The following is a 17,149-nucleotide window of genomic DNA, read 5'->3' as shown; positions in this document are numbered from 1 at the left end:
ACTGTGTCCAATATTTTCACCAACATAAAATAAGTCATATTTTTGGTTCATTTAATAGTGAAAACAAATTTACATTATTGCAATCAGTTGATAAAACATTGTCCTTTAAAATTATAAAAGCTTTTTACAAAAATCTACTACTCTGCTTGCATGTCAGCAGACTGGGGTACATCCTGCTGAAATCCTATGTATTGAATGAATAGAGAATCCTTTTGAATCGGGAAAAAATCGTTTTTGAATCAAGAATCGTGTTGCATTAAAAAAAAAAATCGATTTTGAATCGAATCGTGACCCCAAGATTCGATATTGAATCGAATCGTGGGACACCCGAAGACTCACAGGCCTAATATATATACAAAATAAAACATATACTCACAGGCCTAATATATATACAAAATAAAACATATATATATATATATATATATATATATATATATATATATATATATATATATATATATATATATATATATATATATATATATATATATATATATATTAATAATAATATGAATTATCATTCAAATGATTTCAGCCACTGCAAAAATTTGTAAAAGAAGAAATACTTTATAATGAATAACCAATCAGTTGTGTAGTCCTTGTTATAATTACTATTTTTTTCTAATCAATATCTTAAAAAGAATATCAGTTATTAGTTAATTAGTTTACCATATAAGTTAATTAGTTTCCCATATATGCACGTTTAGCTTGCAATTACTATTATTATTATGATGTAACTCATTAAAATAAGATATTTTAAAATGTTGTAAATTATCTTTAAAAAAAAAGGGTTATACTTGTATAGCGCTTTTCTACCTTCAAGGTACTCAAAGCGCTTTGACACTATTTCCACATTCACCCATTCACACACACATTCACACACTGATGGTGGGACCAGGACCCATCAGGAGCAAGAGTGAAGTGCCTTGCTCAAGGACACAACGGACGTGACTCGGTTGGTAGAAGGTGGGGATCGAACCAGGAACCCTCAGGTTGCTGGCACGGCCACTCTCCCTACCGCGCCACACCGTCCCCTATTAAATGTTATTGTTCATTTTACCACACTGTAAAAAAAAATGTACGGTAAAAAACTAGCAGTTCAGTTGCCAGAATTTTCTTGTGAAATTGACGGTGGTTTTTACACCGAATTACTACACAGAATCATTTTTGACCGTAAAATCTACTGACATTTTTACAGTTTACAAAATTGATTAAAAAAATAATATACTCTTTTATTATTCAGTATGATTATTCAGTATAGTAAGTTTGTTTGAGTTTTGAGTCCCACCTTGTCATTGAAGTCTGTAGTGGTATTGTGAGCGTGCTCGGTGGTCTCCGGTCTTCTGTCTGCATGCTGGGGACAAACAGGCTCTGTCTTTATGGTCGTGGAGGACTTCCAACATCTACGCTTTGGCGTCACGCAACATTCCACGTGTTTTGTTGTTGTTGGTCTTTTAGCTGCAGACGATGCTAATTATCACCTGACAGTTCGATGTGGAAAACACACACCTGTCCCCGACTGGTAAAGTCACATGATGTAAAATGTGAGTGTACACTTATCGTCTTGTCACTGCTTGATGACCCTGGAAAGACCAAAACGAACACTCTCTTCTCAGCGGGCTCATTTGCTTCGAATTACGTGGATTTCACAATGGCTGTCTTAGATTTCTAAAAATGTGAAGAGTAAACTAGATCAGGCGATTCCTGAAGGAGTTGCTTGTGAATGCTCCAATGCTGAAGTTGAACTGAAATGCTGACAGAATGTAGTATGAATGTAAGAATAGTTTGATTAGATAGATAGATAGATAGATAGATAGATAGATAGATAGATAGATAGATAGATAGATAGATAGATAGATAGATAGATAGATAGATAGATAGATAGTACTTTATTGATTCCTTCAGGAGAGTTCCCTCAGGAAAATTTAAATTCCAGCAGCAGTGTACAAAATTGTAAAAAGTAAATAATGGGGGTATAAATGGAGACAAAATAGAAAAATATTACAATAGAAAAAAAATAAAAAGCAACGATGAGAATAAAAATATAACAGTAAAATAAGAATATAACAAGAGAAACTAGGCATTAGTGACCATGTTATGAAAAAAGTATTTCACTGTTATGTGTGGGACAAAGGAGTTTTTGAGTCTATTAGTCCTGCACTTGGGATGAAGCAGTCTAGCACTGAACAGGCTCCTCTGGCTACTGACAACGGTATGCAGAGTGTGACTGGCATCATCCAGGATGCTCACTAGTTTTTCCACAGTCCTCTTCTCTGCCACCTTCACCAGTGAGTCCAGTTTTATTCCGATCGTAGAACCGGCCCGCCTGATCAGTTTCTCCAGTCTGGAGCTGTCCTTCTTAGATATGCTGCCCCCCCCCCCCCCCCAGCACACTACGATGTAGTACAGAACACTGGCAACCACAGACTGGTAGTACATCCACAAGAGTTGTGGGAATTGCACAACTTGGAAAAATGTCCCATTCCTTTCAATGGGAACTTCCTGGAAATTTGGGGTAAAGCAGGATTTTTTTTTAAATGCTTAGGAGCATGAATGTCTGGCATGAGCTGAATTGGTTGGTATCGGAATTGTTTAAATCGGTAAAGAAATGTTGAAGTAGTAACAGTTTTTTAAAAATTTAAAAATGGTGGAATTTCGGGAAAAAACTGAAATTTTTCAAGTTCTTAAACAATCTTGTTTTTTTGTCCTGACTAAGAGGAATGATTTGACAGTGGAACGGTTGAAATGGGTTGAAAAATGTGAAAGGTTGGAAATAAGGTTAGAAAAAAACAGGAAGGACTAGAAGCAACGGTCGGGGTCTAGGAGTGATGTTGTGGGCCACAGACAATGATTTGACTTTTGTCTGAGTTTATCTGAAGAAATAAGTTTGGTGCCCGCACACTGATCTGTTCCAAGCAGTGTCCAATGTACGAATTGAACAGTAGGATGGACCCCTAAGGAACCCCACAGGGCATTTTGTCTGATACACAGTTACCAATTCCAATAAAGTACATCCGGACTTACGATTCAGAGCAGCACCAGAGATTTCCCACCCAGAACCAAGACTGAGACTTTTCCTGCACCTGTGTTCAGTCGGGTATTGTTAGTCACATGGATCAGAGCTGTGGTGAGTCCTAAAGCCTGATTGGAAAGTATCCAACACGTAATGAGACCGGAGAAAGTCACTAAGCTGTTCGTATACAACCTGTTCTAGGACTTTACCTAAAAATTGGCAGATTTGTGATATTTGTTCAGTTCTGTGGCATCAAGACTACTTTTCCTTACAAGGGGCTTAATGACAGCCTTGGGAAATGTCCCCTTTTAACGTAAGTGTATTTGTACGTTAGCATGCTAACATAAAATACTGAATGATTGAGGTATTATTTTCTTTTTGATCGGGAAATATTGTCCTTTCCCATAAACGGTGCAGTAACACACACAGATGGAATACCGCAGCATGTGTTTTCTCGGTAGCGCGTCGCATGTTGAGAATGTGTCGCGACAAAATGTGAAATGCGAAAGGTTTCGATTGTGAACCGACGGGTTGAGCCGTTGCTGACGGTTCAATGCCGACTCGTACCTGAGGCAGAACGGCAGCAGTCAGAACGAGTTCAGTCAGGTCCCACAGGCATTTTTGTTTCTTTGTTTGTTTGCTGCTTTAGTCTGTCACTCATCTCCCATTCTTTCACCAGCAACAACACCGTTAGGAATGATAGAAGCAGGAACAAATGTTCGCTTTTGACTTTGCCGCAGACATTGCCGTTTTTGGAGTGGTGGAAAAAACTCGACTTATTGATAGCGTCGGACACCGTTTGAGTTTGAATTCAGTTCGAAAAAATTGGACGGTTCAAGAACAATGGACTATAAACCCGGTTCCCATCGATGCCCAACCCAACTTATCAATAGGGATGTATACCGAGTACCGGTAGTAGCTAAAACACTGTGGAGCTAGCTAGCAAGGACTATGCGGTGCATTGAGTAAGCGTTCGTTCTCTTGTCACTGTCAAATAAACCTGGTTCCGATCGATGCCCAACCCAACTTATCAATAGGGATGTATACCGAGTATCTGTATTTTTTGCTACCGCTTCCTAATTAGGTCGGTCCAGTAGGACCATTAAGATTCTGGACAAATGATACGGCTATCATATTTTTAGTGATTATGGCACGTTGTCACATTCACTTCAGGTGGTAAGATCTGATGATCAGCTTGGAATAATGACAAATAAGGAAGCAACACCACACAAAAGTTTGTATCACAACAATATTTGCTCTTCAAAAGTCCCTCCAACTTACGCACGCCAATAAGAGTTTGTGTCAGTTTGAAGTGAACGCGCTGTATTCACGGCCGCCACTACCGCGTTTCATCAACCGTCAACCAAGTCAGTCATTCACAGGCCGATTATATTCCACTCAAAAAAAGTTAAAAATTGAAGTGATATTAAAGGCCTACTGAAATGAATTTTTTTTATTTAAACGGGGATAGCAGATCCATTTTATGTGTCATACTTGATCATTTTGCGATATTGCCATATTTTTGCTGAAAGGATTTAGTAGAGAACATCGACGATAAAGTTCGCAACTTTTGGTCGCTGATAAAAAAAAGCCTTGCCTGTAACGGAAGTAGCGTGACGTCAAAGGTTGAAAGGCTTTTCCCCATTGTTTACAATGCAGCGAGAGCGATTCGGACCGAGAAAGCGACGATTACCCCATTAATTTGAGCGAGGATGAAAGATTTGTGGATGAGGAACGTGAGAGTGAAGGACTAGAGTGCAGTGCAGGACGTATCTTTTTTCGCTCTGACCGTAACTTAGGTACAAGGGTTCATTGGATTCCACACTTTCTCCTTTTTCTATTGTGGATCACGGATTTGTATTTTAAACCACCTCGGATACTATATCCTCTTGAAAATGAGAGTCGAGAACGCGAAATGGACATTCACAGTGACTTTTATCTCCACGACAATACATCGGCGAAGCTCTTTAGCTACGGAGCTAACGTGATAGCATCGGGCTTAACTGCATGTAGAAACAAAAGAAATAAACCCCTGACTGGAAGGATAGACAGAAAATCAACAATACTATTAAACCATGGACCTGTAACTACACGGTTAATGCTTTCCAGCCTGGCGAAGCTTAACAATGCTGTTGCTAACGACGCCATTGAAGCTAACTTAGCAACGGGACCTCACAGAGCTATGCTAAAAACATTAGCTATCCACCTACGCCAGCCCTCATCTGCTCATCAACACCCGTGCTCACCTGCGTTCCAGCGATCGACGGTGCGACGAATGACTTCACCCGATCATAGATGCGGTCGGCGGCCCGGAGACGGAGGAAGTCAAGGGGAGTTCGGCGGCTAGCGCGTCTGCTATCCATCTCAAAGTCCTCCTGGTTGTGTTGCTGTAGTCCGCCGCTAATACACCGATCCCACCTACAACTTTCTTCTTTGCAGTCTCCATTGTTCATTAAACAAATTGCAAAAGATTCACCAACACAGATGTCCAGAATACTGTGGAATTTTGAGATGAAAACAGAGCTTTTTGTATTGGATTCAATGGCGTCCGAATACTTCCGTTTCAACGATTGACGTCACGCGCATACGTCATCATACATTTACGTTTTCAACCGGAAGTTTCGCGGGAAATTTAAAATTGCACTTTATAAGTTAACCCGGCCGTATTGGCATGTGTTGCAATGTTAAGATTTCATCATTGATATATAAACTATCAGACTGCGTGGTCGGTAGTAGTGGGTTTCAGTAGGCCTTTAAAATTCAGAAAGTTGCAGATTTACTTTCGAAAAGAGAAGTCTTGGATACTTCTCTTGTTGCCTTATTTGTATTTGACTTTATTAAACGTTTGGGTGGAATTTTATTACACAAAACCTGTTTTCTTTTAAGTAATATAGGAATTGATCAGAGCTTTATCAGAGTTGATCTATTTTATGGAGGAATGTAGTTCATCATATAACTGGCACCCAATGTTATTAAAAAAGTAGAGATTATAAATCGAGAATCGATTTTGAATCAAGAATCGATTTTCAATCGAATCGTTTGGTACCCAAAGATTCACAGCCCTATTGCCAGACATAAATATTTCCAGCTGAGTGTAAATGTAAAGAATAGAACTGGATCTGCGTGCTCTTTACAAGATGGTGACACAACACCTTGTTTGTGATAAAATCCCATGCTGTGAGATGTTACATGATGTTGCTGGTGTACAATCCCTCATGCTCATAACATTCTCATTATAAGTGCATTTTTTTCCACATCTTTAATTAAATATAATACTGCTAAAAGTACTTATAAACACCGGTATGGAAAAGGAATATCAACATTGATATCGGTATTGATACGATATACATCCCTACTTATCGATGATCTTTTCCCAGATTTTCTTTGCAAAAAAGTGCTCCAAAATTCTACACTGATCTATTACTGACTTTTCTCTGACTTTTCAAAGATGGGCTGAATGGCTGATTTTCTTGTTCTATAGTTTTATGGGGCTGTACGGTGATCTGGTGGTAAGCATGTTGGCCCCACAGTCAGGAAATCACAGTCCAGAATCTCCATTGGAAGATCCATGAGTGGAGTTTGCATGTTCTTAGAGGTGCTTGTGGATAAGTGGATTGGTTGTGTTGTGGTTTGTGTTTAAACTTCACTTGCTGACGCGCCGGACAAAAAACTGATAGCTTGGTCTTTCTCTCAATTTGCGGACCATCTATCTGTGACAGTATGAATCCCGGCAGGTTACGTGTTAGTCTTGGGATTTACTGGCGACCAGTCCGGGGTGGACCCTCGTGGTACCCGCCTGGTTCAGTACCAGCTTTTCGGTTTGAGCCCGGGTTGTCCGGCATGAGAGAGACGAGCGTGCTAGCTACCGAGCTAAAAGCCGACACTCCCAACCTGGTTACCAGCACTGCTCTTAAGGTTGTCAGGGAGTGAGGTTTACCAACTTACACACGGCCCGGCCACACTCGCCTGTCACCCAAGGTCAACTGGGGTAGGCTCCATCTCAGCCATCACCCTAAAGAAGACAAGCGCAATAGAAAATGGTATGATTCCGATTGAATGCGCCAAGCCATCAGCGTAAGACTTGATTGAGGGTATGGTTGGAGTCGTCGTGGACCACCTAGATTCTGAGAGCAATGTTTTGGGGTAGTTACGCATGCGAGGGTTGGTCGAAGGTCTGTGTGTGTCGGTCTTGGACGCCTGGCGATTACCTTTATGGTGTCGACCGATACCTCAGTCCTGATGTTTTGACTCCCCAAGTTGCGTCTTTCTTGTTGCTACAATACGACTCAGGAACGCACCCCCCCAAAGGATACTATCAGCGTAAAACTTGATTGAGGGTATGGTTGGAGTCGTTGTGGACCACCTAGTTTCTCTGGGCAATGTTTTGGGGTAGTTACGCATGCGAGGGTTGGTCGAAGGTCTGTGTGTGTCGGTCTTGGACGCCTGGCGATTACCTCCATGGTGTCGACCGATACCTCAGTCCTGATGTTTTGACTCCCCAAGTTGCGTCTTTCTTGTTGCTACAATACGACTCAGGAACGCACCCCCTCCAAAGGATACTATCAGCGTACAACTTGATTGAGGGTATGGTTGGAGTCGTTGTGGATCACCTAGTTTCTCTGGGCAATGTTTTGTGGTAGTTACGCATGCGAGGGTTGGTCAAAGGTCTGTGTGTGTCGGTCTTGATGTTTTGACTTCCTAAGTTGGGTCTTTCTTGTTGCTACAACGCGACTCAGGAACGCACCCCCCCAAAGGATACTATCAGCGTACAACTTGATTGAGGGTATGGTTGGAGTCTTTGTGAACCACCTAGTTTCTCCGGGCAATGTTTTGGGGTAGTTACGCATGCGAGGGTTGGTCAAAGGTCTGTGTGTGTCGGTCTTGATGTTTTGACTTCCTAAGTTGGGTCTTTCTTGTTGCTACAACGCGACTCAGGAACGCACCTCCCAAAGGATACTATCAGCGTACAACTTGATTGAGGGTATGGTTGGAGTCGTTGTGGACCACCTAGATTCTCTGAGCAATGTTTTGGGGTAGTTACGCATGCGAGGGTTGGTCGAAGGTCTGTGTGTGTCGGTCTTGGACGCCTGGCGATTACCTCTATGGTGTCGACCGATACCTCAGTCCTGATGTTTTGACTCCCCAAGTTGCGTCTTTCTTGTTGCTACAATACGACTCAGGAACGCACCCCCCCAAAGGATACTATCAGCGTACAACTTGATTGAGGGTATGGTTGGAGTCGTTGTGGACCACCTAGTTTCTCTGGGCAATGTTTTGTGGTAGTTACGCATGCGAGGGTTGGTCAAAGGTCTGTGTGTGTCGGTCTTGATGTTTTGACTTCCCAAGTTGGGTCTTTCTTGTTGCTACAATACGACTCAGGAGCGCACTTCCCAAAGGATACTATCAGCGTACAACTTGATTGAGGGTATGGTTGGAGTCGTTGTGGACCACCTAGATTCTCTGAGCAATGTTTTGGGGTAGTTACGCATGCGAGGGTTGGTCGAAGGTCTGTGTGTGTCGGTCTTGGACGCCTGGCGATTACCACCATGGTGTCGACCGATACCTCAGTTCTGATGTTTTGACTCCCCAAGTTGCGTCTTTCTTGTTGCTACAATACGACTCAGGAACGCACCCCCTCCAAAGGATACTATCAGCGTACAACTTGATTGAGGGTATGGTTGGAGTCGTTGTGGACCACCTAGTTTCTCTGGGCAATGTTTTGTGGTAGTTACGCATGCGAGGGTTGGTCAAAGGTCTGTGTGTGTCGGTCTTGATGTTTTGACTTCCCAAGTTGGGTCTTTCTTGTTGCTACAACACGACTCAGGAACGCACTTCCCAAAGGATACTATCAGTGTACAACTTGATTGAGGGTATGGTTGGAGTCGTTGTGGACCACCTAGATTCTCTGAGCAATGTTTTGGGGTAGTTACGCATGCGAGGGTTGGTCGAAGGTCTGTGTGTGTCGGTCTTGGACGCCTGGCGATTACCTCTATGGTGTCGACCGATACCTCAGTCCTGATGTTTTGACTCCCCAAGTTGCGTCTTTCTTGTTGCTACAATACGACTCAGGAACGCACCCCCCCCCCCCCCCCCCAAAGGATACTATCAGCGTACAACTTGATTGAGGGTATGGTTGGAGTCTTTGTGGACCACCTAGTTTCTCTGGGCAATGTTTTGGGGTAGTTACGCATGCGAGGGTTGGTCAAAGGTCTGTGTGTGTCGGTCTTGATGTTTTGACTTCCTAAGTTGCGTCTTTCTTGTTGCTACAACGCGACTCAGGAACGCACTTCCCAAAGGATACTATCAGCGTACAACTTGATTGAGGGTATGGTTGGAGTCGTTGTGGACCACCTAGATTCTCTGAGCAATGTTTTGGGGTAGTTACGCATGCGAGGGTTGGTCGAAGGTCTGTGTGTGTCGGTCTTGGACGCCTGGCGATTACCTCCATGGTGTCGACCGATACCTCAGTCCTGATGTTTTGACTCCCCAAGTTGCGTCTTTCTTGTTGCTACAATACGACTCAGGAACGCACCCCCTCCAAAGGATACTATCAGCATACAACTTGATTGAGGGTATGGTTGGAGTCGTCGTGGACCACCTAGTTTCTCTGGGCAATGTTTTGTGGTAGTTACGCATGCGAGGGTTGGTCAAAGGTCTGTGTGTGTCGGTCTTGATGTTTTGACTTCCCAAGTTGGGTCTTTCTTGTTGCTACAACGCGACTCAGGAACGCACCTCCCAAAGGATACTATCAGCGTACAACTTGATTGAGGGTATGGTTGGAGTCGTTGTGGACCACCTAGATTCTCTGAGCAATTTTTTGGGGTAGTTACGCATGCGAGGGTTGGTCGAAGGTCTGTGTGTGTCGGTCTTGGACGCCTGGCGATTACCTCCATGGTGTCGACCGATACCTCAGTTCTGATGTTTTGACTCCCCAAGTTGCGTCTTTCTTGTTGCTACAATACGACTCAGGAACGCACCCCCCCAAAGGATACTATCAGCGTACAACTTGATTGAGGGTATGGTTGGAGTCGTTGTGGACCACCTAGTTTCTCTGGGCAATGTTTTGTGGTAGTTACGCATGCGAGGGTTGGTCAAAGGTCTGTGTGTGTCGGTCTTGATGTTTTGACTTCCTAAGTTGGGTCTTTCTTGTTGCTACAATACGACTCAGGAACGCACCTCCCAAAGCATACTATCAGCGTACAACTTGATTGAGGGTATGGTTGGAGTCGTTGTGGACCACCTAGATTCTCTGAGCAATGTTTTGGGGTAGTTACGCATGCGAGGGTTGGTCGAAGGTCTGTGTGTGTCGGTCTTGGACGCCTGGCGATTACCTCCATGGTGTCGACCGATACCTCAGTCCTGATGTTTTGACTCCCCAAGTTGCGTCTTTCTTGTTGCTACAATACGACTCAGGAACGCACCCCCCCCCCCCCCCCAAAGGATACTATCAGCGTACAACTTGATTGAGGGTATGGTTGGAGTCTTTGTGGACCACCTAGTTTCTCTGGGCAATGTTTTGGGGTAGTTACGCATGCGAGGGTTGGTCAAAGGTCTGTGTGTGTCGGTCTTGATGTTTTGACTTCCTAAGTTGCGTCTTTCTTGTTGCTACAACGCGACTCAGGAACGCACTTCCCAAAGGATACTATCAGCGTACAACTTGATTGAGGGTATGGTTGGAGTCGTTGTGGACCACCTAGATTCTCTGAGCAATGTTTTGGGGTAGTTACGCATGCGAGGGTTGGTCGAAGGTCTGTGTGTGTCGGTCTTGGACGCCTGGCGATTACCTCCATGGTGTCGACCGATACCTCACTCCTGATGTTTTGACTCCCCAAGTTGCGTCTTTCTTGTTGCTACAATACGACTCAGGAACGCACCCCCCCAAAGGATACTATCAGCGTAAAACTTGATTGAGGGTATGGTTGGAGTCGTTGTGGACCACCTAGTTTCTCTGGGCAATGTTTTGTGGTAGTTACGCATGCGAGGGTTGGTCAAAGGTCTGTGTGTGTCGGTCTTGATGTTTTGACTTCCTAAGTTGCGTCTTTCTTGTTGCTACAACGCGACTCAGGAACGCACCTCCCAAAGGATACTATCAGCGTACAACTTGATTGAGGGTATGGTTGAAGTCGTTGTGGACCACCTAGATTCTGAGCGCAATGTTTTGGGGTAGTTACGCATGCGAGTGTTGGTCGAAGGTCTGTGTGTGTCGGTCTTGGACGCCTGGCGATTACCTCCATGGTGTCGACCGATACATCAGTCCCGATGTTTTGACTCCCCAAGTTGCGTCTTTCTTGTTGCTACAATACGACTCAGGAACGCACCCCCTCCAAAGGATACAATCAGCGTACAACTTGATTGAGGGTATGGTTGGAGTCGTTGTGGACCACCTAGTTTCTCTGGGCAATGTTTTGTGGTAGTTACGCATGCGAGGGTTGGTCAAAGGTCTGTGTGTGTCGGTCTTGATGTTTTGACTTCCTAAGTTGCGTCTTTCTTGTTGCTACAACGCGACTCAGGAACGCACTTCCCAAAGGATACTATCAGCGTACAACTTGATTGAGGGTATGGTTGGAGTCTTTGTGGACCACCTAGTTTCTCTGGGCAATGTTTTGGGGTAGTTACGCATGCGAGGGTTGGTCAAAGGTCTGTGTGTGTCGGTCTTGATGTTTTGACTTCCTAAGTTGCGTCTTTCTTGTTGCTACAACGCGACTCAGGAACGCACTTCCCAAAGGATACTATCAGCGTACAACTTGATTGAGGGTATGGTTGGAGTCGTTGTGGACCACCTAGATTCTCTGAGCAATGTTTTGGGGTAGTTACGCATGCGAGGGTTGGTCGAAGGTCTGTGTGTGTCGGTCTTGGACGCCTGGCGATTACCTCCATGGTGTCGACCGATACCTCACTCCTGATGTTTTGACTCCCCAAGTTGCGTCTTTCTTGTTGCTACAATACGACTCAGGAACGCACCCCCCCAAAGGATACTATCAGCGTAAAACTTGATTGAGGGTATGGTTGGAGTCGTTGTGGACCACCTAGTTTCTCTGGGCAATGTTTTGTGGTAGTTACGCATGCGAGGGTTGGTCAAAGGTCTGTGTGTGTCGGTCTTGATGTTTTGACTTCCTAAGTTGCGTCTTTCTTGTTGCTACAACGCGACTCAGGAACGCACCTCCCAAAGGATACTATCAGCGTACAACTTGATTGAGGGTATGGTTGAAGTCGTTGTGGACCACCTAGATTCTGAGCGCAATGTTTTGGGGTAGTTACGCATGCGAGTGTTGGTCGAAGGTCTGTGTGTGTCGGTCTTGGACGCCTGGCGATTACCTCCATGGTGTCGACCGATACATCAGTCCCGATGTTTTGACTCCCCAAGTTGCGTCTTTCTTGTTGCTACAATACGACTCAGGAACGCACCCCCTCCAAAGGATACAATCAGCGTACAACTTGATTGAGGGTATGGTTGGAGTCGTTGTGGACCACCTAGTTTCTCTGGGCAATGTTTTGTGGTAGTTACGCATGCGAGGGTTGGTCAAAGGTCTGTGTGTGTCGGTCTTGATGTTTTGACTTCCTAAGTTGCGTCTTTCTTGTTGCTACAACGCGACTCAGGAACGCACTTCCCAAAGGATACTATCAGCGTACAACTTGATTGAGGGTATGGTTGGAGTCGTTGTGGACCACCTAGATTCTCTGAGCAATGTTTTGGGGTAGTTACGCATGCGAGGGTTGGTCGAAGGTCTGTGTGTGTCGGTCTTGGACGCCTGGCGATTACCTCCATGGTGTCGACCGATACCTCAGTCCTGATGTTTTGACTCCCCAAGTTGCGTCTTTCTTGTTGCTACAATACGACTCAGGAACGCACCCCCCCAAAGGATACTATCAGCGTAAAACTTGATTGAGGGTATGGTTGGAGTCGTTGTGGACCACCTAGTTTCTCTGGGCAATGTTTTGTGGTAGTTACGCATGCGAGGGTTGGTCAAAGGTCTGTGTGTGTCGGTCTTGGACGCCTGGCGATTACCTCCATGGTGTCGACCGATACCTCAGTCCTGATGTTTTGACTCCCCAAGTTGCGTCTTTCTTGTTGCTACAATACGACTCAGGAACGCACCCCCCCAAAGGATACTATCAGCGTAAAACTTGATTGAGGGTATGGTTGGAGTCGTTGTGGACCACCTAGTTTCTCTGGGCAATGTTTTGTGGTAGTTACGCATGCGAGGGTTGGTCAAAGGTCTGTGTGTGTCGGTCTTGATGTTTTGACTTCCTAAGTTGCGTCTTTCTTGTTGCTACAACGCGACTCAGGAACGCACTTCCCAAAGGATACTATCAGCGTACAACTTGATTGAGGGTATGGTTGGAGTCGTTGTGGACCACCTAGATTCTCTGGGCAATGTTTTGGGGTAGTTACGCATGCGAGGGTTGGTCGAAGGTCTGTGTGTGTCGGTCTTGGACGCCTGGCGATTACCTCCATGGTGTCGACCGATACCTCAGTCCTGATGTTTTGACTCCCCAAGTTGCGTCTTTCTTGTTGCTACAATACGACTCAGGAACGCACCCCCTCCAAAGGATACTATCAGCGTACAACTTGATTGAGGGTATGGTTGGAGTCGTTGTGGATCACCTAGTTTCTCTGGGCAATGTTTTGTGGTAGTTACGCATGCGAGGGTTGGTCAAAGGTCTGTGTGTGTCGGTCTTGATGTTTTGACTTCCCAAGTTGGGTCTTTCTTGTTGCTACAACGCGACTCAGGAACGCACCTCCCAAAGGATACTATCAGCGTACAACTTGATTGAGGGTATGGTTAGAGTCTTTGTGGACCACCTAGTTTCTCTGGGCAATGTTTTGGGGTAGTTATGCATGCAAGGGTAGGTCGACGGTCAGTGTGTGTCGGTCTTGGACAGCTGGGGAAGACCTAAGACCTCCATGGTGTCGACCGATACCTCAGTCCTGATGTTTTGACTCCCCAAGTTGCGTCTTCCTTGTTGCTATGACACGACTCAGGAATGCACCCCCCAAAGGATACCGACGCCAACGTTTGATAGGTTGGCGAAAAAGGAGGCGGAGGAGAAAGAGAGTTGAAAAGCCAGCAGCGTTCCGGCGCTCTCCCTGACGGAGATGGCGGAGGAGGCCGAGCTGTGTTTCCCGCTGCTCGTCAACACGTCCTGCCGGAGGACGCCGCGCCCTCGCCTGGCTGTCGTCGGCGCCTCCGTGCTGCTGCCGACCGTCTTTCTGCTCACCGTCACTCTCAACCTGATGGTCATCATGTCCATCTCACACTTCAGGTGACCCGTGACGTCCGCAGGTCAGGGGCTGGTTTTGGACTGACGGGCGTGTACTTTCTCTTCAGGCAGCTGCAGACGCCCACCCACCTGCTGCTGCTGTCTCTGGCCAGCTCCGACTTCTTGATGGGCGTCTTCCTGTTGTTCCAGATCTTCCAGCTGGACGGCTGCTGGTTGTTCGGCGACGCGACGTGCGCCGCGGTTTACCTCTTGGATCACCTGATCTCGTCGGCCTCCATCGGGACCATGGTGCTCATAACCGTGGATCGTTACGTGGCCGTCTGCGACCCTCTTCACTACCTCGTCAGGGTCACCAGGAGACGAGTGGAGCTTTCCATCGTCCTGTGCTGGTTGTTTTCCTCCGTCTTCAACGTGGCGTGTTCCATCGACACGCTGCAGCGGCCGGGCAGGGGCGTCTCCTGCGTGGGCGAGTGCGTGGTCCTCGTCAGTGGCGCCGTAGGACAAGTGGACCTGATTTTCACCTTCATCGGCCCCATCAGTACCATAGCACTGCTGAACATGAGAGTCTTTGTAGCGGCCGTGTCTCACCGAGTCTCGGTCCTGCCGCGCCCGCGCGGCCCCAAGAGGTCTGAGCTGAGGGCAGCCAGGACGCTCGGGGTGGTGGTGATCGTGTTTTTTGTGTGCATCACGCCGTACTTCTGCGTGGTCGCCTCAGGGCAGAACGTGGCACTCAACTCGTCGGCGGCGGCCGTTATCATTTGTTTGTTCTACTTCAACTCCTGCATCAACCCGCTGATCTACGCTCTTTTCTACCGCTGGTTCAGGAAGTCCATTAAGCTCATTGTGACGCTCCAAATTCTGCAGCCTGATTCTAGCAGGGCGCACCTGCTGTAGACGCACTTCTGCCTCATAACGACAATAATCATAAAACATTTGATTCATTAAGGGCTCAAAGATGCTGCACAAAGAATCAGAATTGTTTTTATTGCGATTGTCAGTGAGGGTTCTCATACTAGGTTTTTTTGGGGGTTTTTTTTACAGTGCAACGAATGAAACGTCAACTAGCAAAAATAAACCTTAAAGAAAAAACAGAATATACAACAATTCTTCTCAAAAAAAGAGGAGAAATATAAAAAATGTAATTTAAAACATTTGTTTGCACGTACAACACTTAAGACCTTCAGTATATCAGTCTGTGGAATTAAATTATGGAATGGATTAAGCAAAGCAATCAAACAATGTACTAATATGATCCACTTCAAGAAACTCTTCAAACTTAAAGTGTTTACAAAGTACAAAGAAGAAGAACCATGACAAACATTCTCAATTTATTTCATCCATCCATTCATTCATTCTTAAAGTAATCTTACTTATCTCATCATATGAAATATGACTGACTTCACCAATTATTATTATTAAATTCTTACTATTATTTATTTATTTATTCATTTTTATTGTGATTACTTATGGAGTTTATTGTGAATAAATTGTGAACAGGAAGTGAACAAAAAAGTTTTGCAACTGTTATGTAAAGAAAAGGGGTAGGATTAAATAAGCTCTGCTTCTTCCTACTCCTTTTTGAACATGTTGAAAAGAGAGACTGGAAATTGTGATGTATCATGTTGTATGCTTGCATGTTCGAAATAAACTCAAACTCAAAACTCAAAACTCAGAGCAAGACTAAATGAATTAATGAATTTAAAAAAGTAAAAAAAATGTCTTCATATAAAATAAAATATCTAACCTTTGTATATAATTAAATAAAATGGCTAAAATGTGTTTATAATAAAATAATATATCTAATTATGATCAAATAAAATATCTAACCTTTGTATATAATTAAAAAAATGGCTAAAACGTGTGTAAAATAAAATAATAAATCTAATTATAATTAAATAAAATATCTCATCTTTGTGTAGAATTTAGTAAAATGGCTAAAATGTGTGTATAATAAATTCCATCCATCAATTTTCTACCGCTTGTCCCGTTCGGGGTCGCGGGGGTGCTGGAGCCTATCTCAGCTGCATTCGGACGGAATGCGGGGTACACCCTGGACAATTCCCATTTCATCACAGGGCCAACACAGATAGACAGACAACATTCACACACTAGGGCCAATTTAGTGTTGCCAATCAACCTATCCCCAGGTGCATGTCTTTGGAGGTGGGAGGAAGTCGGAGTACCCGGAGGGAATCCACGCAGTCACGGGGAGAACATGCAAACTCCAAACAGAAAGATCCCGAGCCAGGATCATATCTAAAAAATCTCCTCTTTGTTTATAATTTATAACACCTCCCACCCACTACACGGACCTTGCAGAGAGAATGAGCACGTTCAGGGGAAGGCTCAGACTCCCAAAATGCAACACGGAACGACACAGGAGGTCCTTCATACCGACAGCCATCAGACTGTATAATGCATATGTTCCTTGACTGCACTTAAATGTAGAGTATATATAGAATATATTTATATTATTTATATATTATATATATATATATATATATATATATATATATATATATATATATATATATATATATATATATATATATATATATATATATATATATATATTATATTATATTATTTATAATTATTATTGTCTATTGTGAGCGAACTGTGGTGCTGAATTTCCCCCAGGGATCAATAAAGTACTTTCTATTCTATTCTAATTTAATAAAATGGCTCAAATGTGTGGCATAATAAAAGTATATATTTGATTATAATAAAATTAAATATCAAATATTTGTTTATTTCATAAAATGGCTAAAATGTGTGTATAATAAAATAATATATTTAATTATAACAAAATATAATATCTAATCTTTGTGTATAGTTTATCAAAATGGATCAAATGTGTGTATAATAAGATAATATATTTAATTATAATAAAATAAAAATATCTAATATCTA

The 17,149-nt window shown here is 43.9% G+C and overlaps 1 protein-coding gene across 1 annotated transcript; it reads left to right on the top strand.

Annotated features, from left to right (window-relative positions):
* Positions 1-14,111: 14,111 nt before the first annotated feature.
* On the top strand, positions 14,112-15,265 carry LOC133659196 (trace amine-associated receptor 13c-like). Its single transcript, XM_062061932.1, has 2 exons — positions 14,112-14,278; positions 14,344-15,265. Exons 1-2 carry the CDS (start codon positions 14,112-14,114, stop codon positions 15,128-15,130), a joined length of 954 nt encoding a protein of 317 aa, XP_061917916.1. The 3' UTR covers positions 15,131-15,265.
* Positions 15,266-17,149: the final 1,884 nt, after the last annotated feature.

This window comes from Entelurus aequoreus, linkage group LG10 (assembly GCF_033978785.1).
Source record: "Entelurus aequoreus isolate RoL-2023_Sb linkage group LG10, RoL_Eaeq_v1.1, whole genome shotgun sequence".
Lineage (NCBI taxonomy): Eukaryota > Metazoa > Chordata > Actinopteri > Syngnathiformes > Syngnathidae > Entelurus > Entelurus aequoreus.
The sequence above is the reverse complement of the archived record's forward strand: the minus strand, read 5'-3'. Positions and strand labels throughout refer to the sequence as shown.